At 37.9% G+C, this 20,078-nt stretch overlaps 3 protein-coding genes and 1 pseudogene across 3 annotated transcripts; 3 read left to right on the top strand and 1 right to left on the bottom strand.

The window, feature by feature from the left end:
• The first annotated feature begins 918 nt into the window (after positions 1-918).
• On the top strand, positions 919-3,744 carry LOC132166400 (nuclear transcription factor Y subunit A-4-like; annotated as a pseudogene).
• A 1,068-nt stretch (positions 3,745-4,812) lies between these two features.
• Positions 4,813-9,524, top strand: LOC132166398 (alpha/beta hydrolase domain-containing protein WAV2). Its single transcript, XM_059577201.1, has 8 exons — positions 4,813-5,126; positions 6,110-6,145; positions 6,369-6,447; positions 6,578-6,632; positions 6,711-6,827; positions 7,387-7,548; positions 7,961-8,204; positions 9,168-9,524. The coding sequence occupies exons 1-8, from the start codon at positions 4,889-4,891 to the stop codon at positions 9,182-9,184; spliced, it is 948 nt and encodes a 315-aa protein (XP_059433184.1). The 5' UTR covers positions 4,813-4,888; the 3' UTR covers positions 9,185-9,524.
• Positions 9,525-11,160: 1,636 nt separating this feature from the next.
• On the top strand, positions 11,161-16,359 carry LOC132166399 (PHD finger protein ALFIN-LIKE 4-like). The gene is made up of 5 exons (XM_059577202.1): positions 11,161-11,906; positions 12,059-12,091; positions 13,768-13,996; positions 14,599-14,734; positions 15,867-16,359. Exons 1-5 carry the CDS (start codon positions 11,810-11,812, stop codon positions 16,131-16,133), a joined length of 762 nt encoding a protein of 253 aa, XP_059433185.1. The 5' UTR covers positions 11,161-11,809; the 3' UTR covers positions 16,134-16,359.
• Positions 16,360-17,379: 1,020 nt separating this feature from the next.
• Positions 17,380-19,861, bottom strand: LOC132166396 (phenylalanine ammonia-lyase-like). The gene has a single exon (XM_059577200.1). The coding sequence runs from the start codon at positions 19,799-19,801 to the stop codon at positions 17,492-17,494; it is 2,310 nt and encodes a 769-aa protein (XP_059433183.1). The 5' UTR covers positions 19,802-19,861; the 3' UTR covers positions 17,380-17,491.
• Between the last annotated feature and the right edge of the window lie 217 nt (positions 19,862-20,078).

Genomic DNA, 20,078 nt, shown 5'->3' with positions numbered 1-20,078 from the left:
AAAGCAAGTCTTCTGGTCCTTGTGGAGCTGTGACTAAATAATTAACCAAAAAGAGGGGAATTATGAGTAAACCAACAGTTTTTCTATGTGATTAGTTAGATATTACGAATTACCTAGATAGGTTGTCATATAAAAGATTTTTGTACTGTGTTGTAGATTGTATTCATGACTGTTCACTTCCTGAACCAAATGAATAAACTAAAATTATCATATTGTGGCATATCCCATTTAGTCGAATTTCCTGAAAAAAAAAGAAGAATAAATCAATCCACAAAAAATTAATCATTTTTTATGCTTTACCCATAGGTGGATTAATTTGGTAAAAGTAATAGAAGGCCAAAGGCAAAAGATCAAGTATGGATGATGAGCTAAATAGCTGATGATCATGAACATGGTCAAATATTTTGTTATTAATCAATGATCTTAAAGCTATGGAGTTTTAAGATTCTAATTTCTGTTCTTGTTATGGCTTTGCCTTTACAGTAAATCATCATGGTGTGGCCGACCAGCAAGTATGGCTGTGGTTTACCATAGTAAATTACAAGTGTTCACTCTCAAATTTTGGTTACTAGTCCACCATATGAGGAAAAAAAGTCATGCATTTACTTGAGGCTTTATAGTGGCATGTTTTTTTTTTACCTTTTACATCATTGAAATGTCCATTTTTTTTTGCAGTTTATATTTTTTTTAAATGATTGCAGACACGTGTTTCATGCTTTGACATAATCAATAAACAATTACTCATGAATTATTTTGTTTCTCTTGGTTAGGTGATCCCAAAATGATCCAAAAGGAACCTGCTTATTGGTAAGGATCTTATGGCTTTTGCATCATATTCAGGAGACATTGGTAAACTTGAAGGCTGTACAAATTCTGAACTTGCCCAAGAAAAATTTTAATAAAACTTTTGTTTATTCAATGCCTCATCTTACTGTTAATTGCTGGTTGTCGTGGAATTCAGATGAACAGCAAACTCCGTCATCTTTATCGAAGAATGCAAACTTGAAAGGGATCTCCACCTAAATTTTATCACGATACAAAACATTTAGGTCTTCAACTACCAGGACTAGGAATCGTCCACAATTCAGTTGACTGGTCAATCTCACCTTAAAATGGGTGCTATGAGAGGGACCAATTCTCAAGATCAATGCATTTCATCAGAATCTGGTATTTACACTCTTCGATGAGTCTGTCATAATGTTCTGTTCCACCATTTTTCTATTCCTTGTGAGGCCTCTTATATTGATAGCCTTTTGTTGTACTACAAGGTTTGGCAGAAAATAAAGGCTACATATAAACTTGCAGGTGAAATTGATCAGAGATGAGATATTCTGGAGAGTAGGAAGTAGTTTATAATGTCCTGAAATAAATGCCACCCCCCGTGTCTCCATCCTCCTTTCAATTAACTTTGTGCTTTTAAAGTGTTTTTGAATGTATTTCTCCTTCTTTTTTTTTTTTTTTTTTTTTTCTTCTTCCTCGGGAGTTGGTTGGTAAGTGTGTATAGAAAGATTCAATTTTTAATATGCACCATTTACTTATCAAAAAAAAAAATATGCCCCATTTTCTTTCTGGTGATTTTTTTTTAAAGATGGTAAAGGTCAACAAAATCACTTATAATGCAGTATTAGATTATAAGGATTTGAATTCTTGGGAGATTTTTATATGCTTATATCGAATACCATTGGCACTATCCAAGCTGGGTGGAATGGGCAAGATAATCCGTCTTATCTCTTGTTTATAAGGTCTTCAGATCCCTTTACTCATGTTACTTTGTAGTCTCTCTCTGAAGGAACAAATGCTCATTTTATTTGCAAATACATGCTTACCATCACAACGATCTCTTACTAGAGAGCTGGTAATGCATGGTAGGTTTATGAACATGTTTCCGTAGAAAATGTGGCTTGAAAACTTAAAAACTATAATTAAAGTAAATTAGCTGAATATAGGTCTACCAAGGCCAGTGCTGAAAGTGTTATTTCATGTTATCCTTTCTACACGGTCATTCCTCCCCCATGTTATGGCTTACATTGATGCTCTATGTTTTACTTTTTAACTTGGGTCACGAAGGGGACTAAGCAATAGTCTAACTTGTAACGAGTTGTTTATGCATGCATCCAGATCAAGATGAAGGTTGTGTCAAGGGCGTGGAAGGTCAAATGAAGCCATTTTTCTTCTTGAACAATTCAGATATGATGTTCAATCCTTCTCAAGTTGGTCATAGCCATGCGATGGTAGGTTGAGCTCTAGATCATGGATTCTGTTTGTTGGCTACTACTCTTTGACTCCTGCTTCTTCTCCCATTTCAGGCTCGAGTTTCGTATCCATTTGTTGAGCCATACTTTGGTGGATTATTCACTCCTTATGGGCCACAGGCTATTGTAAGTTCCATTGAGTTCATCTTGGGATCCTTTTGATCTATAGATGCTAGTCTGCCACCTTGTTAGGGAAAAGGATCCTCTCCATTTCATGGATTGGATTTAAAGTTGATGCATCTAATGATATATATGAAATCGTGATGCATCAACTTTAAATCCAATCCATGAAATAGATACTATCTTCATTTGAAATGGAGAGGAGCCTTGTCCCTTGTTAGTTTTATCTAGGAGATAATACATAAAATAGGAAGCTGTATACTCTTATTTGTTACATGATGTGTTATTTGTATTCACTACCAATTTATGTTCCGTTCTTTTATTGCAAGGCCCTTTAGCCACTTTACGTTGGTCTGAGCTTTGTCTTTAACTGCGTATCTTCTCTTCAACAATTGCTTGTGATTGTTGCTTCTCGATATGATTTATATATAATTCCAAAATGACCAGATTCAACCCCAGATGGTGGGGATAGCACCTGCACGAGTCCCACTGCCGCTTGATTTTACGGATGATGGACCCATTTATGTCAATCCGAAACAGTACCATGGAATCCTCAGAAGGAGACAGTCACGTGCAAAGCTTGAGGCTCAAAACAAACTTGTCAAAACTCGGAAGGTATTTATGTCCACTAATTCAGCATTCTTTTGAATTCTCTTGCTGCATTTGGTTCTTCCGGGAACTGTATGTTTTGTTTCTAGAAAATCTATACTCTTGATTTGAATCTTGAATTAAAACAATGGCCCTCCAAAAAAAAAACAACTCGGAAATTGCTGAAAATATACTGATCTGCATCCCTTTTAATTTAATGCAGCCATATCTGCATGAGTCTCGGCATAGACATGCGATAAATCGGGTTAGGGGATCTGGTGGACGCTTTGTCAGCACAAGAAAGCTCAAAAATTCCGATAGGTCGAGCACTAGTAGCACCCATTGTGTCTCAGAGTCTAATGTCTTTCATCCAAGTGAAAGTATATCCGAGTGTGATAATCATCAATTTGGAACTGGTCAACATGTTGCTTCCCTTACAACCTGCTCTGACACCAACAGTGTTGCCGATGGAAACGGTGACAACATCTTTCAGCAGCCAGGACGCAGGTTCTCATGCATCGCTCCCCACATGGGCGGAGCCATGCAATGCAATGGATGCCTCATGTCCGGTGGCGCCCGACACCCTGCTTCAGTTGTCCGGTGAGACATGGGAATACACAAGACCATCTCACTGGTCAGGCAACTCATCCTTGGCTGTGTCACTTTCTGTATGTTTCATGCTTGTTTTGCAACATGAACTAATATGCCACAATGTACAAAGACCTCGCTACTTGCTTTGTGCTTGTAATTCTAGTTTGCTAATACATTGCTTTGGTTGTTATTATCCAACTCTTTGAACATTATTAAAATATTAATTAAATAATTAACTTCGCTAATTTTTATTAGTTTAACATAGTATCAGCGCAGAAGTCAGGAGTTTGAATCTTGACTCCACAATTCACCTTCCATTTTAATTAAATATTTTACGTGTTTGGTTTCAGTTATTGAGGGCAAGTCAGAGTTAATGCGTGTTAGAATATTAATTAAATAATTTAATTACTCATTCATATCAGCTTAAGGTTGTGAAATAAGTGGTGATTTAACAATCATAAGAGAAATATATGCTCTTTCAGCTCGTCTCCAAAACTTGGTCTATTGTTGCATTATGTTCTTCAAAATTCTAGATGGCTCAATTTATGTTCGGATTTCGAATCTTAATTTCACAATTTAGCCTTAATTCCAGTTAAATATTTTGCGTTTTAGACATCACCTGCTCATACAGAAGAATACTATAATATAAGTTAAAGAATAACATTAGAAGTCTTCTCTATGTCTATTTTGTGACTTTCTAAGACTAATGCAACTGTAAAATCATTATTAAATTTGTGAAAGATAACTATTGAATTTTGATTTAATTTTAAAAGTTACATCAGTTTTGGAGGGACATGAGAAAGATTTCTACCATTATTCTAAATTAAAATAAATAAATTCACTATTTCTTATTAATTTAAACTTTTGATCGCTAGATAATTAGTCATTTATAACTTTGACCTCAATTTTTTTAGAATTGTAAACAAACTCAAAAAGAAAATAAGAATCTCAACTTCGCTTTACGGTCTATTAAATTAACATATATTTTTGTAGTTCTTAATTTTTAAGTAAATGTGAAAATCACAAAAGCTCTAAAAACAGATAAATTATGTCATTCTTATATATTATATATTATATATAATATAATCATAAGATTCTCTATTATTCCGTTTGGCATTCCCGAAGCCGAACCAAAATCAAATCACGCAATTTTTCACAAAAAGAAAGAAGGAAGAAGGAAAAAAAAAAAAAAAAAAAAAAGAAAAGAAAAGAAAAGAAAAAGAAAACTCTATTATTAGTACGAAGGACTGTCATGTGTATGTGTGAGTGAAAAAGAGTCGAGTGTGAGCGAGGACCGGAAAGCGAGAAAGAAAGAGAGAGGGCCAAAACGCAGGGAAATGGTGTCGTACGTGAACGCGTTGCTGTACGGCGTGGGGGGGATAGTGGTGGCCGGGATAGCGTTGCTGGTGGCCTTTCAGGAGAAGCTGGTATACGTGCCGGTCCTCCCGGGTCTCAGCAAGTCTTACCCGGTCACCCCGGCCCGGCTCCGACTCCCCTACGAGGATATCTGGCTCCGATCCTTCGACGGCGTCCGCCTCCACGCATGGTTCATCAAGCTCTTTCCCGAGTGCCGAGGTTTGATCCGAACCCGATTTATTTTCTTTGATATTCAAGAAATTCCTTCTTGGGAAGGATTCAGTCGCTGTTTGAGTGCGTTAGGGTTTCGAGGTTAATGTTGTGGCTGCATTTGGTTGCGTTGAATTCGAGGTCTTGAGCTGGAGCTGGAGTGTTCGGATTTGGTGGATGTGGATTGTGGAGTTGAGGTTTGGATTTTCGAATTCGTGCGAGTGAGAATTTTCAATTCTCACTCGCGAGCGGTTTGGCTTGTAGGATTGGTTCGACTGATTGGATTCTGGTTTCGGTGTTATAGCTTTAGGTTTCGGGTTTACTGTACAGGTCGCGTTGAATTCGAGTTTTTGAGCTGGAATTGGAATATCCGGCTTCTAATGTTTTGTTTACTTTTTTTTTTTTTAAAAAAAAATTTATTTTATTTTATTGAATATGGAATTGAAATTTGGATTTTGAATTCATGCAAGCGACAGTTTCAATTTGGAGGAATTTGAAATGAATTCATATGCAAATCTTGTGCGAATAAATGTGGTTTGGCTTAGGTTTGGATCTTTGGATTCTGCTTTCGTTGTAATGGGTTTAGGGTTTAATGATTTTTTCTGTAGCTTAACTGGGGAAAATGAATATTGATTGTCTTTGAGAAATGTGGTGCGGATGAAAAATGCCGTACATTCAAACTCGATATACATAGTTTTTGTGGAATTTGATTGAGGCAGAATCACTTCCAAAGTTTAGTGTGGTTATGAGGTTTTCATATAATTAGGTTTATATGGTTTTACTTGATGCAATTGCGTATTTTTAAATTCAGTAAAATGTTCAATTTTTTCTGTCATTTTGTTGTAACATTATTGGTGTTCTTTTGACGGGGTCATCTCATAAAACTTTTTTTTTTGCCCCTTTTTTTTTTCTTCTTTTCTTCATCCTCAGTAGCTGCATTATTTGTGATTTATATTTTCAAAGCTTATGTGGTAGTGCTTATTGTTTTGCAGGTCCCACCATTTTATTCTTCCAAGAAAATGCTGGAAGTATCCTAATAGTCAGAATCGCACAACTAATATAATTTGGATAGATATGCATTAGATTACAAATGCTTGTTTGTATCTCTTGATCGATTGTTTAGTTACTGTTGGGTTTTGTTATTCTCAATTTGTGCATCTCCATTAGTTTATATCGGTATTAGCTTGTGTCTGTTATTTTATTTTTGACTGGGTTCTGTTACTTTTAATTTGCCTTGACTACTGCCCTCAGATATTGCCCACCGTCTAGAAATGGTCCGAATAATGTTACAGAGGTTGAATTGCAACGTTTTTATGCTTTCATACCGAGGGTATGTACTTGCTGTTTTATATGGATATTTTCTCTTGTTGCTTTGTTATGTTATTGCTAGCTGAATCTGGAATGGTGTCTGTGCTGCTTGTTTGACTGAATTAACACTAGTCCTTTATTTCTTAATACAGTTATGGAGCTAGTGATGGCTATCCTTCCCAGCATGGAATCATAATGGATGCTCAGGTGTGATTTTTGGTTAAGAGACTTTTTTAACTTCCAAATTCTACTGCTAATGTATGGCTCTCTCTTTATTTGGGGTAGGCTGCATTGGATCATCTTTCTCAGAGGAGTGACATTGATACATCTAGAATTGTTGTGTTTGGAAGGTCACTTGGGGGTGCAGTCGGAGCCGTACTTACCAAAAACAACCCTGACAAGGTACGTCCACAGTGGAATGGTGAACAAGAATCATGTTGCTAGCTTGAAAAATTAACACCTGGCTTTTGATCTTAGATTTTGCTGGCAGAAACATGAATGTTCAATTGTGTTATTTATTTCTACATCGGGATTGACATTTATTATGACCAGTATATGGCAGTTTTAAGTTTCCCTGCTTTTTGGTTGCTCAAGTAACTTTATTGTGTATCTTGTCTATGGATGTAACTCGTATAAGTAAGCTTGATGATCTTGCCAACACTATTAGTATAAAAAGAGAAGGATCTTATTTCATCATGTGTTTTGGCAAGCACCTTCATCATGTATCATCACTTTCCTTTGATATTTGGTCTGAATTCCTGATCTGTGATTACTTTGCGTAATTGCTTCAAATACTTGCAACTTATCAAAATCAAATTTCTATTCCAAATGTACATCTTTTACTGTTTGTGGATTTCTTATTCCCCCAAGTTTTGAGCTCCTCAAGTTATATATTTATGTACTTGGGCCATCTTTCAGGCACATTATCTTTCTGGCCTGTTTCTCTGTCTCTGTGTTGCAGGTTGGTGCACTAATACTCGAGAACACTTTCACATCTATTCTGGACATGGCTGGAGTTTTATTGCCCTTCCTGAAGTGGTTCATTGGAAAAAGTTCGAAAGGTCCTAGAATTCTTAATTTTCTTGTACGGTCTCCATGGAGTACAATTGATATCGTTGGCCAGGTAAGGCTACATGTTGGATGAAGCTCTTAATGTGTTGCACGCACACAAGTGCAGATTGCTAGAGAAAAAAAAAGTGTTTTTAGGCTCAGCAGGCATCTCTTTAAAATCATTGTACAGTCCACATATATCATAATATTTAAATATATTGATGCATGCACAGATAATAATCTTTAAAAAATTTCCAGATCTGGAATTTCATGCATGTTGGATTCTTGCATTGTTAGTGCCAACACAATATAAAGTTTTGATGTTGTGATACCTGATTTCCAAATTTCATTTTCAATATCTGGAAAAAGTGACAATGTGCAGTGACATTTTTTCACTCCCTTCTTTCCCTCTATCACTGCCTTAATCTTCTCTTGCTGGCTTACAAGTTTATGCATCAATCCATAATTTGCCTTCTTAACTGCAGATTAAGCAGCCAATTCTTTTTGTATCTGGATTGCAAGATGAGATGGTTCCCCCAGTCCACATGCAGATTCTGTATGCTAAAGCAGCTACTCATAACAGGCAATGCCTCTTTGTGGAGTTTCCTAATGGCATGCATATGGACACTTGGCTGTCTGGTGGCGATCATTACTGGAGAACGATACAGCAGTTCCTTGAACAACATATTCCTGAGAAAAAAGAAAATGGCTCATCCCGCAATAACAATGGTAAACTTTTTATTGATATCTTCTGAAGTGCTACAATTAAGAGCACTACCTCTTCACTTCCAAGAGAAAGAGAGAGAGAGATACATGTGCTTTGATTAGTTTTGGCCTCTGATTTAGATTCTTCTTGCAAGCTCTGTTAAGGGCTTTGCATGACTTGGGTTTGGTGTGTTTTTCATCGAGTAGAGCTTGGGTGATACAGTTTGGGTTGAGTTCTAAAACTCTCACTGGTTTCACCACGCACAACCTGGCATTCTTATTTTGGTCTTTTTCTTTACTTGCACGAGCTTTATAACAAGGTATGACCAATGAAAGGGTTTGCTTTCTTGTTATGTCCTGAAACTTAGGCATCTTCATCATCTCATTTCTCTCTCTTTTTTTTTTTTTTTTTTTTAAGAAAGTAAGATGACCATTACATTAACATAAAAAAACAGGGCTACAAGAGGAGAGGGTGGGGGAACCCCAACAAACACCAAGAGATTAAGACTAAGAAAAAAAAGGGAAATGGATCTAAATAGATCTGGCCAAAAGGCCAAGGAGGGGTTTATGATGTTGTTTGATGATTGGACAACTAATAAAAGGGTGCATTGCTGATGACTGCGGTACCCCTGTTCTAAGAATCTAAATGCAAATGGTTATCTGGGTTGTTTGGCATCTTCATCGTCTCTAATTAGTGTTTAACTCTACATAGTTGACCCTTATGAGTGGAAACTTTTATCCGTATAAAAATTGGCCACCTTGTGTAGTATTTCTCTTGGAGCTTTGTTATAATAAACTGCCTTTTATGTTTTATCTATTAGCCATTTAGGCTTTTGCTGTCTTATAAATGACAAGTCATCAAGCCCCTCAAACCTTTGCTTTGTGATAACAACTTTTGTAGTCCTTGTATTGGCCACAAACACCAATATTTGTGCACACACTTAATCCTTTCTGCACTTCATCGTAGTTATTTTATTCTTCTTCCAGATTTCGAGGCGAGGTGATTGGTTGACATGTTGACTTTTGAGGTGTTATTGATTGGCTCACCCAAGGATTCAAAAGATTTCTACCTGTTCTTTTGAAGCTGCAGCAATCAAGAGCTCTCTGTGAGGAGTTGCTGCCTGCCAAGACCTACTGCAGCCATCCAGGTTTTCCTCTGGGAGATTTTTTTCTTTTGTAGGTTTTACAAGCTTCAGAAGAAACTAGAAGAAATGTGAATGCCCTTGTATACTGTGGGACTTTGACACACATTAAATACCTAGTCAGTACTGACTGTCGTTGTATGAAATAAAAATTTCCTGACTTCAAAAATATATCCAGAGTTTGATGCGCTGGACTGTTGTATCTTTTTTTGTACCATGGCATTATTTCGCTTAGACAATTGTTAGTTTGATCGATATTGTCTTTGCCATGTATTCAGCAAAAAAGGAAAGAAAAAAAAAAAAAAATGTTTCTTTGCTGTATATGCACTAGATTCTTAAGTCCTGCTAGTAATCTGAGCCGCTGGCTCACCATTTACCAGAGCTCCCATCCCATGTCTCCAGGACAAGATGCAATCATTATTCAAGCATGAGACAGGCCTATTGTGCCTATAATCTTTTGGTCAGTTGTTAATGCTTTTCGAGGAGACGTTTTGTTATTGGTTTAAAAAAGTGTTTTGATGCGATATTAATGTGAAAATAATTTTAATAGAGTATATAATTTTCACATGCATTTTTTTAAATGTATATGTGAATTATATGTATCTTGAATTCATAACAGTAGATTACAAGAATCAAGAAACTGTGGAGTGTTCCCTCTCATTTGATATATCCTAGTGGCTGGTGGACAAATATTTGGGAATTTCAATGACGTGAAAAAAGAAGAGGCTGATGTTGCATAGACAAGAAATTTTGTTAACCAAAGCAATCAAAAAGGCGTTGCTGGCATTGGATGTTGGACCAGGAGAAACTTTTGTGGCAAGTTCATATCCTCATGTTCACATCAATTTGTCCTGGGACCTATCATGGCCGCTCCCTGTTCGCTCGCTCGGAAGGAAATAAGATTCTCTACGAACAGGGGGCTCTGGGTCCTCCGCGTTGGGCAGTTTTGAGTGTAGAGAGACTACTTATTTGGCATGGTACGAGCGTAGAGACCAGTTACTTGGGGGATTGAGATCCCGGGCAATAGTTGAAAAATTGTCCACCAATTTATTTTTTAAAATTTTGACCATTCATTTTTATCAAACAGTTATTATTTCGTCACATGTCTCATTCAATATAAAATAATAAAATATTATTATTTTTTAAAAGATAAATATAAAATCAAATAATAAAAAATAAAAATAATTATTAAAAAATATGGTGCAGCCGGCCACCCCATATTTTTTTAATAATTATTTGATTTTATATTTATATTTTAAAAAATAATAATATTTTATTATTTTATATTGAGTGTGACACATGGCAAAATGGTGGCTGTTGAATAAAAATGGATGGTCAGGATTTCAAAAAAAATTGGTGAGCAATTTTTCCACTATTGCCGAAGACCTCAATCCTTATTTGGGATAGGCGAGTCTTATAATCTTTTTCGTTGTCTACTTCTTCCTAGAAGCTCCACACATTTATATGAAAATATAAAAAATATTTGATAAATTTTTCATATGAGCCAAGCCAAATGTTGAAAAATATCTGTTCAACTATTTTTGGGTTGCAAACAAACATGGAAAAATAGTCAATTTTTTTCAAAAAAAACTTTTCACCTAAAAAAACATTTTCGAAATAAAAAAATGACTCTTAAAATAAAAAAAAACTTTAATTGTAGGGTATCTTGAGACCGAAGACGTTATAATTTCAACCGTCAGATACTCAGCTGAGGCCCGAAACGGCACGTGGATCGGAGCAGTTGACTTGAGGCATCGCTGCCTACCAGTTGCGTAAACGTCAATCCGAAAGCAATTCTCATCTCCAACTCGAAGGCCATATGTATAGACGCAGAGCCATCGACTCACTGCTGCCACGGTGGTGCTCGGAGCTCAGAGATTTCTGGTTCTGGTGACGCACCTGGACACGTGTCTGCGGCAGATCTGGACCCACCCCTTCCCCACCACTTGGCGATCTAATATGAGCCGTATGATCCATCAGCCTACCTTTGATCGTACTCAAATCTAAATGATGGAGACACGAGTCTACCCTTATGGACCACCAATTAAAACACCCGGAGCGCACCCTATCATCACCCTCTTCCGCAATCTGTCCCCGCCAGTCCGAACCCATCTCTCGTCACCCAAAACCCAATTTGAAATTTCGATTTAAATCCGTCAAAAGGCCCCGGAAGGACCGTCGGATGCATTCACCACCACAGAGTCTAGCCAATAAGCGGACGCCCCGTCACACCATCAGAGTAAAGCTAAAGCTAGCATTACACGCACCGGATCCTCCCCCTTCATTTCCTTTTTAGTTTTATTTGACCGTGTATATTAATATGCCTTTCCCTACCCTCTGCTACTGAAATTTGTTATTTTTGGCTCTCAATGCCGTCCGCATCTAAATAGCCCTTGAGAACTTCCCTATTCCCCATTCTGTCCCCTCTTCTTCTCCCTCAAATCTCTGTTATCTTAATTCTTTTCCGAGCTCTGGAACTGTACGCACATGGACGGAGGAGGACAGTACAACCCGCGCACAGTGGAGGAGGTCTTCAGAGACTTCAAGGGCCGTAGAGCCGGCATGATTAAGGCCCTCACCACTGGTCTCGCACTTGCACTTTGAATTAACTCTCTCCTTTTCTCAGTTTTTTATCCTTTCAGAGCGTTAGGGTTTTCGGTGCGAATTTCCTCATTCTGCAGATTCTTGTTTGTAACGGCTCTGATTTTTTTTTTTTTTTTTTTTGTGGTTTTGTAGATGTTGAAGAATTTTTTCAGCAGTGCGATCCTGGTTAGGGTTTCTACCTTCGCTCTTCCTTGCAACTCTGTTTGGGCGTGCGTGTTTTAAGTTGGGTTTGAGATTACAATGTGTTTAAGCGTACAAGACTTTAGTCAGTTCGTTGCCTTTTCCAAAATAATTGTTGTGGTGAACTTAAATTTTATTACTTGAGTTTTATGTTTGCAATCTTTGTCTTAATTGTTATGTTTGTGGTTGTCGCAGTAATTTGCATGTGTTTTTTTTTTTTTTTTTTTGATAAATTTGCATGTGTTTTAATAAGCGAAGATAGTCATTAGCAACTCTTCGGATGCCTGTTGCTTTAACATTATGATCCTTGTTTTATAGCTTGCTGCTTGGAACATGCTGTTTATTTGCTGACTGTGTTTACGACAAATGAAGTGCCCTGAAGATGCATTCTTTTAATGAATTGTATATAGCAAATGCAAGATTTGATTAATGTGTTTCTTTATTTTCTGGAGTCATGGATGTTTGCAATTCATTATATCATTTTCTAAAAAAATTTCATTCGTTATTCTCTTAATTCTCCTCACAACTCTTTTTTCGTGAAATTTTTGTAAGATTCTTGATATTCTTGCTTCAGCATTCCTGCTTTCGATACTTTTCTTGGTTGTGCATTTTCCTTAATATCACAAAGGCAAGCTTTTCAGTTAACTTTCTTCTAGTAGTTATCAGGAAACATGGTTATCCGCATTTTCTTATTCAAATTTAATCTTCTTCCGATTCTTCCCATTTGTATGTAAAAATAACCTTTCTGATGGATGGCGCTATGAACTTAATATGACAATTTTATTTATCAAAGAGGTAACAAGTTATTGCAGAGGCCATCTCCTCGAGAGTTTGGATTGCATAGGCACTTGTTAAATTTTTTTCAACTGCAATGATATAGCTTGATTGGACATTTTCTAGATATATATCTTGATATTGATGGCTACTTATCAAACTTCTAATATGAGCTATAAATAGTACTTAATACTCATCCGTTATATAAAATTTTGAAGATTTAGTCACATTTTAAAATTCCGAGCTTCTTGAACCATCTAAAATGTGTTCCATGTTGTATTCCATTCATTTGCTTTGTTACTTTCATGATGTTTGGATGCTTGAGGATCCGTATGGCAGATTCGTTTGTTTTGGCTAAGAAATTGCACAATGAAGAATTGAGTTTTGGGAGCAGAAGTTGTTATTGAACTTTAAATCTTTTGTTTTAAGCTTTCTATTTTTCTTCCAATAAAAAATAGGATATTACAGTTGTTACTATCCAAACCTAGTGTCTTGGGTCTGGAACTGCCTGGGTCAATAGTTAGTTATATGTTGATTCTCGTGGTGATTGTATTAGCAAACCATGTTGATAAGTGGCTACATTGCTGTCAGTTACTCAATTAGGTTCACAGTTTTGGGACATCATGTGACTGCCATGGCATTCTCTGTATCCTAGTACTTTTTGATATTGGATTATATGGTCATTCTATAAGGATGCTCACACTTAACATTTCTTATGCAAGTCCAATGTTTCGCAGACGCATGTGCCCTGGTGTGTATGATAAATTTTGTGATGGGTTATATATGTAGAATATGCTAAATGACACTGAATTTATTATTTACTTGCTGTGTCTACCTTCTGACTGTTACTGATGCCTATTTTACTTGACTAACTGGTGCACCTTCAGAGAAGGAGAATCTTTGCCTTTATGGATTCCCTAATGAACAGTGGGAAGTTAATTTACCTGCTGAAGAAGTGCCTCCGGAGCTCCCAGAACCTGCATTAGGGATCAACTTTGCCAGAGACGGCATGCAAGAAAAGGACTGGCTATCTCTGGTTGCTGTTCACAGTGATGCATGGTTACTTGCAGTGGCATTCTATTTTGGTGCCAGATTTGGTTTTGATAAAGCTGACAGGTATATCCTCTTCCATCTATCACTTGTCTATTATGCTTCCAAAATACTGGAATCTATAGGAATTATGTAGTTTATATATGCATGATAATTGTGAAGGTTATGTGAGTTGATCAATGAGATATCATGTAATGCAAGTGTTTATAAGTTTGTCTTGTTATTAAAATATGCCTTTCACAACTTCAACTGTTATGTTCTTAGCCTTTATCAAATACTTTTTTGCTTCCATTGTGATTGTGCTTTGGCTGACTTAAAAATAGAGCAAAGACCATAAGAGAAGAACATTTATCATAACAGCTTCATCAACCCCCATGATGATAAGGATTGCTTTTGTTATTACAAAATGCCTTCGCATTTTCAGTTTCTCATGTGTGTGTCTGTGGATTTCGCTTTCTTTGTGATTGAGCTTTCTGTTTGTTAGTGAGTGTAATCTGCCATTTATTTAGAACCCAGGACTAGGAAATAATGGATAATGACATGATTGTTGATTTTTGAAATGGACAATTGGTTTCTAAACTGTGGCTGAGAGCAAATGGTTTTCAGGTGATGCTTAGGTTGTTTCTAATATTTCCTTATTTATCAGTAAAATGCAATTTCTGACACAGGAAACGTCTCTTTTCTATGATAAATGATCTGCCAACAATATTTGAGGTTGTGACTGGATCTACAAAGAAACAGCCGAAGGAGAAGTCATCTGTTTCAAATCATAGCAGTAACAAATCCAAGTCAGGGTCTAAAGGGGTAAAGAAAGATATACTTGCTTCTCAGCTTTTATTTTTTACTACTATGATTTTTTCCATTGCTTTGTCTGACAAATAATTTTGCCGTATGCATCAAGGCTTTGTCTAGCATTCATGTTTTCCAGGTATGTCTATGAGTGTAGTTGATTTTTATGATGTGTCTTGATGGATATATGATGAATAATTCATAATTCTTACTCTAATGGTTAATTTTCATTGTATGTGCTTGAGAATTGGTAGGTGTTCTTCACATGTTACAACTGTGTCGTACTTCCCTCTGTTTGGGGAGGGCATGTTTGCTAAAAGGAAAATTGAAGAATTTAGAAAACCTGTTCAGAGATTGTAAGCGAACTATATTCAATGGCGTTTCATTTTCATTCTGATCTCTATTTGTACATAATTTGACGCTTGAAATGCAGAAACCTGATTTAGTTGCTTTTTGTTATTTGTTCCATGAGGGACCTGGTAAGTTTAAGTGAATTGTTTGCTGCTTGATAAAGTGCACTTTTAAAGTGATTTTACAAGAAAAAAGGAAATAGGGCTGCGTGCCCTTAGAATTTTTGTATAAAATATTTCTGTGTGCTAGTAATGAATAGATTCAAGTTTACAAAAGAAATCTACCATTGGATTCGATGAATTAGCATATTATAGAACCATGTGATTTTCAATTTTTCAACATGTCCATGTCTCATTGTTCTAATATATGCTCCAAGTGATTATTTTTTTTTTTGGGTGTAATTTTAATCTGTGTTACATAGTAAGGCTTGTTAGAGCATATCTTGGAGTTCAAGAATTATAGTCACAATTGAAGCTGTGACTATAATTCTTGAACTCATAAATATGCTCTAACAAGGCTTAGTTGAGTTGAGTTCATTTAAAGAAACTGTATTTGTGTATCTAAATGTATCAATCAGTCCTGAATAATATTTTCAATAGGTGTTGTTACTTGAAATGAGTTTCCTCATCTAGTTGCCGCTGGACAGTGGAATCTGTGTTTGCATTGAATACTTTCTATGTCGGATGTTAATTTAGTGTTTAGTCTATAATCCACGGCTTAATAATTACTTCATTGCTATTCCTTTCTCTGCTGCTTTACTATTTCTTCTATTTGACAAAAAAAAAAAAAAAAACAGCGCGGAGGATTGGAATCCGGCAAGTATTCAAAGGTAATACTGGCAAAGGATGAGGATGAGGTAGTGGACGAGGAAGATGAGGAAGAGCACGGGGAGACCTTGTGCGGAGCATGTGGGGAGAACTACGCCGCAGATGAGTTCTGGATATGTTGTGACATATGTGAGAAGTGGTTTCATGGAAAGTGCGTGAAGATCACCCCAGCAAGGGCGGAGCACATAAAGCAGTACAAGTGCCCGTCGTGCAGCAATAAGAGAGCGCGTCCCTGATATCACAGGGAGGTGGGTTAATGCTCACCCTTTGTAATTCTCTCATGTTGGGCTTAGCTAACTATTTAGTTAGTCAGAGGTTTCTGTGTTGTGCTATTTTAGCACCACCATATGTATTCTCACTACTCTGGTCTCTTGGGGATCTTGTTATTTGGATATGCTAAATATTTGGTAGTTTGTAGGTTCTGAACGTGTCTTCCATTTATTCTTGATTGGGGTTTGTATCTTCCACTTGTGTAAGAAAGCATTTTCCCTGTTAAACAAGCGTAGAATTTGCTTTTGTAGCTTTTGCCAACGAGTGAGTGCAGCTGCCCAAGTATATTGATGTTCAAGGACTCTTCATTTTTTCTTAGCGAGGACTGTTGCACGAACCTAGGAGATCTCAATGGGTCACATAACAAAGAATAATGCTATTTAATAGATTAATGTTAACTTTCATACAATTGGATGATTTGGCAATAAAAATTAGTCATATGATCAATATTTGTAAAAATAAAAAATTAACGTTTAAATCAGCACTTTGATATAACTCGAGTTTGTTTAAAAAATAAATGAAACGAGCTTAAACAAACTATCTAGCGGTATGATAAGAGCAACTTGTGTTGGAAATAAAATAAAATGAACAAAACTTGAATAGTCAATACTTCACCCGATTACGGGCCTGTAAATTTGAATAAAAATAATAATGTTAAATATTTGTTATTATTTAACTACAACAATTTCATTTAAAAAAACAAATCATATTGGTTAGTCGGGCGGAAGACTTACTGTTGACTTTGTAAATTATTTATGGAATTGATTTCGAATTTGATCGTAATGTTTTTTTTTTCTTTTTTTTGACATGGATCGTAATGTTTTCAAGTGCATTGATCAAATCGTTGAAATTGTATATACTTTATTAGGGCTAAAAAACTTGTTTGTGATTGTATTTGAGAATAGAGCTTTTAAGTTAAAAAAAGTTTTTGGGCAAAAGCTTCATTTTTAAGTTTTTGCTAAAAGTGTTTTTTGATTATTTTTAGGCTTTTTAGACCCTTAAAAGCGCTTTTAATTTTTTTACCAAACGAGTATATTTTTTTTCAAACGAATTTTTTGAGTGTTAAAAGCACTTTTAAGCATTTCAAACGCAATTCTAAACAGGCCCAAAATGGGTAGTTGTTGGAGAACATATCCATTCGGACCATTGCAGTGTAGGATTGTGGGCATGACTTCAGCAAAGAGAAAATAACAAACGAGAGAGAGAGAGAGATGAAAAATGAAAAGATATTATTAATTCCACTCAATCTTTTAGGATCGATGTTTACAACAGAAATGTTGGGGACTAAATCGTAATCTCATACAAGCGTTACAAAAGAAGAAGATCAAAAGGATACTCCGCGGCCGCCACTGGTAGGAGTTGTAACTCTAGGAGATCTAACCTTCTCAAACCAACCCCAATACTCAGGATTACATTGCATTGGAGAAGACAACGACAGAGGCCTTGGAGTGAATGGACCAGCACACCCTTTCCAATTTGTCAAGCATTTCACCACCACATCTCCCAATTTCCCTCCATTGATCGCCTCATATACCTTCTCTATATCCTCCCCTGGACTCACCTTCTTCGCTCCGCTTAGCAGCTCTGTCCCCACTTCACTCCTCACTAACCGATATATCGGATATGTCCTGCATTTCTTTATTCTGTTCGCCACCGGAAAATCTCCTTTCTCAAATCTCTCCCGCGCTTTCGTTACCTCCTCTCCAAGCCTTGCTTTCAGTTCGTCTAGGAATACTGGAATCCGCTTGAAGATTGAGAAGCCCTCGTCATTTCCATTTTCACCCTTTGAAGGATCTTCCAGTGCTTTCTCTACAAGCACTTCTCGCAGTTGGGACAAGAGGGCATAAGAGGGATTTGTGGGGTCGTCCAGATAAGAGAATACCGGCAGGTGTTCAATTACCTGCAACAATTCTTTCTCGCAGAAGCGGGATTCAAGCAGCGATCCATCTTCAGCAGTGTAAAGGGTCTTCCTCACAACTTGGAGGACGACATGTTTGACAACCTCCCTCATGTTCTCTTCCAGATGTCTCAGATCAACTGCCTGGCAAAGCGCCACCATGTATGTGGCAGACATAAGCTTCAGGATCTCAATGGCTTCTGCACTCTTTCTGGCTGAAATCAAACCCAGAGAATTTACATCTTGATTGTGTTGTTCAGCACTCTGTACGTGTGTTGTGACAGGGTTGGCCAGGTACTGAAGCTCAGAGCAGTATGCAGCCATGGCTATCTCTGCCCCTTTGAACCCATAATCCAAGCTTGGATTAGGCCCGCCGCTCAAATTGGAAGGCAACCCATTGTTGTAGTAGTCACATACGAGCTCAGAGAACTGAGCAAACATGAGTTTCCCAATTGCTGCAACGGCAATTCGGAGATTGTCCATGGAGACACCGATTGGTGTACCCTGGAAATTCCCTCCAAGGAGAGCAATATCTCGAGCAACATCGATCAATGGGTTGTCATTCACAGAATTGATTTCCCTTTCAATTGAATGCGTTGCCATGCGGATGACTTCGATTTGGGGTCCGAGCCATTGGGGGGCGGTTCTGAGTGCGTACCTGTCCTGTTTTGGCTTTGACAATGGGTCTTTCTCGTGACGAAGATTTGCTTCCTTCATGTAGTCGCTCTCATCCAAAAGGTACTCCATGATAGCAGCTGCTTCAATCTGCCCAGGATGGTGCTTGAGCTCATGCGTCAGTGGGTCTGTGAATTCGGGCTTGCCGACCATGACTTCGCAGAAGAAAGCAGAGAGAACTTCTGCAAACAGAGCCAAAACGTTGGCATCAAAACAAACTGTTGCAGCCACAGCCGAGCCAACAGCTGTCCCATTTACAAGAGCTAAGCCCTCCTTTGCTTGCAGCTCGAAAGGAGCTGGAATCCCTGCCCTCTTGAGAGCTTCCAAGGCTGTGATTTCTTCATTTTCAGGGGTGACCACTTTGGAATTATGGCGGCCAGTCAATAAACCAGCAATATAAGATAGCGGTACAAGATCCCCTGAAGCCGTGATAGTCCCCCTTAGAGGCAGCTTCGGGATCAAATTTTTGTTCATCAGCTTGGCCATGCCTTCGAGTACCTCCCATCGAATACCGGAATAGCCCTGCATCAGTGTATTTGCGCGAACGAGCATAGCTACCTTTGAATAAGTGGACGGAAGACTCTCTTTCCCGATCACTCCGGCATTAAGGAACCGTATAAGCTCTGTCTGGAGGTCGGTAGTTTTGCTGGTGCGCCGGTGTGACGTGGCTCCAAACCCAGTGGTAACACCGTACGTGTCTGTTCCACGGGAGATGTTGTCGGCAACCCAGTTGGCGCTTTTGGCGACACGTTCACGCGCCGTGGCTTCATCAAGGTTAACCTTGACTTCACTGCGGCGAGCGATTGCAGTGACCTGAGCAACAGTGAGGGAGGTGCCCTGGATGTCGACGGTTTGCAACTTTGAAAATTGGGACACCATGCGGCAGACTTCATCGAAATGGGTGCATTCGAGTGCCTCTGCAGCTTTCTTCCAGTGTAGAGGGGCTGACAAGTGAGAATTTTCAGACACACAAATGAGGTTGACGGTGTCTTTTGAGAGAGGAAGAGGCGGAGGAATTGGACGAACATGTTTGAGTGGGCGGGCAAGTCCGTCGGTTGCCATGCCTTTAGGATTTGAGAAGAGATTTCAGAGGTGGGATTGGTGAGTTGTTGTTGATGAGTTTGAGAGGGAAGTAGTTAGTGGGATCTATTTATAGTAGTCACAAGTGCTCAAGTGGCGGCCTGCATCAATGTTAATGTCTTGGTCGAAAGTGGGGCTTTTTTTTTGGTTGGTGAAGATGGAGGAAGTTGCATGGAAGTTTTTGGTTGGTGGGTTTCTTCCTTGTACTCCATAGAAGACCATTGACTCTGAGGAGATGCCACTCACTCACATAATCCCC

The sequence above is a fragment of the Corylus avellana genome, chromosome ca11, assembly GCF_901000735.1.
Source record: "Corylus avellana chromosome ca11, CavTom2PMs-1.0".
Taxonomy (NCBI): domain Eukaryota; kingdom Viridiplantae; phylum Streptophyta; class Magnoliopsida; order Fagales; family Betulaceae; genus Corylus; species Corylus avellana.
The sequence above is the reverse complement of the archived record's forward strand: the minus strand, read 5'-3'. Positions and strand labels throughout refer to the sequence as shown.

Coding starts and splice junctions, on each gene's coding strand:
- LOC132166398 (XM_059577201.1), top strand. CDS start 4,889: ATGGTGTCGTACGTGAACGCGTTGCTGTACGGCGTGGGGGGGATAGTG. Junction 6,448..6,577: donor TTTATGCTTTCATACCGAGG/GTATGTACTTGC, acceptor TTCTTAATACAG/TTATGGAGCTAGTGATGGCT. Junction 7,549..7,960: donor CAATTGATATCGTTGGCCAG/GTAAGGCTACAT, acceptor TCTTAACTGCAG/ATTAAGCAGCCAATTCTTTT.
- LOC132166399 (XM_059577202.1), top strand. CDS start 11,810: ATGGACGGAGGAGGACAGTACAACCCGCGCACAGTGGAGGAGGTCTTC. Junction 11,907..12,058: donor GATTAAGGCCCTCACCACTG/GTCTCGCACTTG, acceptor GTGGTTTTGTAG/ATGTTGAAGAATTTTTTCAG. Junction 14,735..15,866: donor CCAAGTCAGGGTCTAAAGGG/GTAAAGAAAGAT, acceptor AAAAAAAAACAG/CGCGGAGGATTGGAATCCGG.
- LOC132166396 (XM_059577200.1), bottom strand. CDS start 19,801: ATGGCAACCGACGGACTTGCCCGCCCACTCAAACATGTTCGTCCAATT.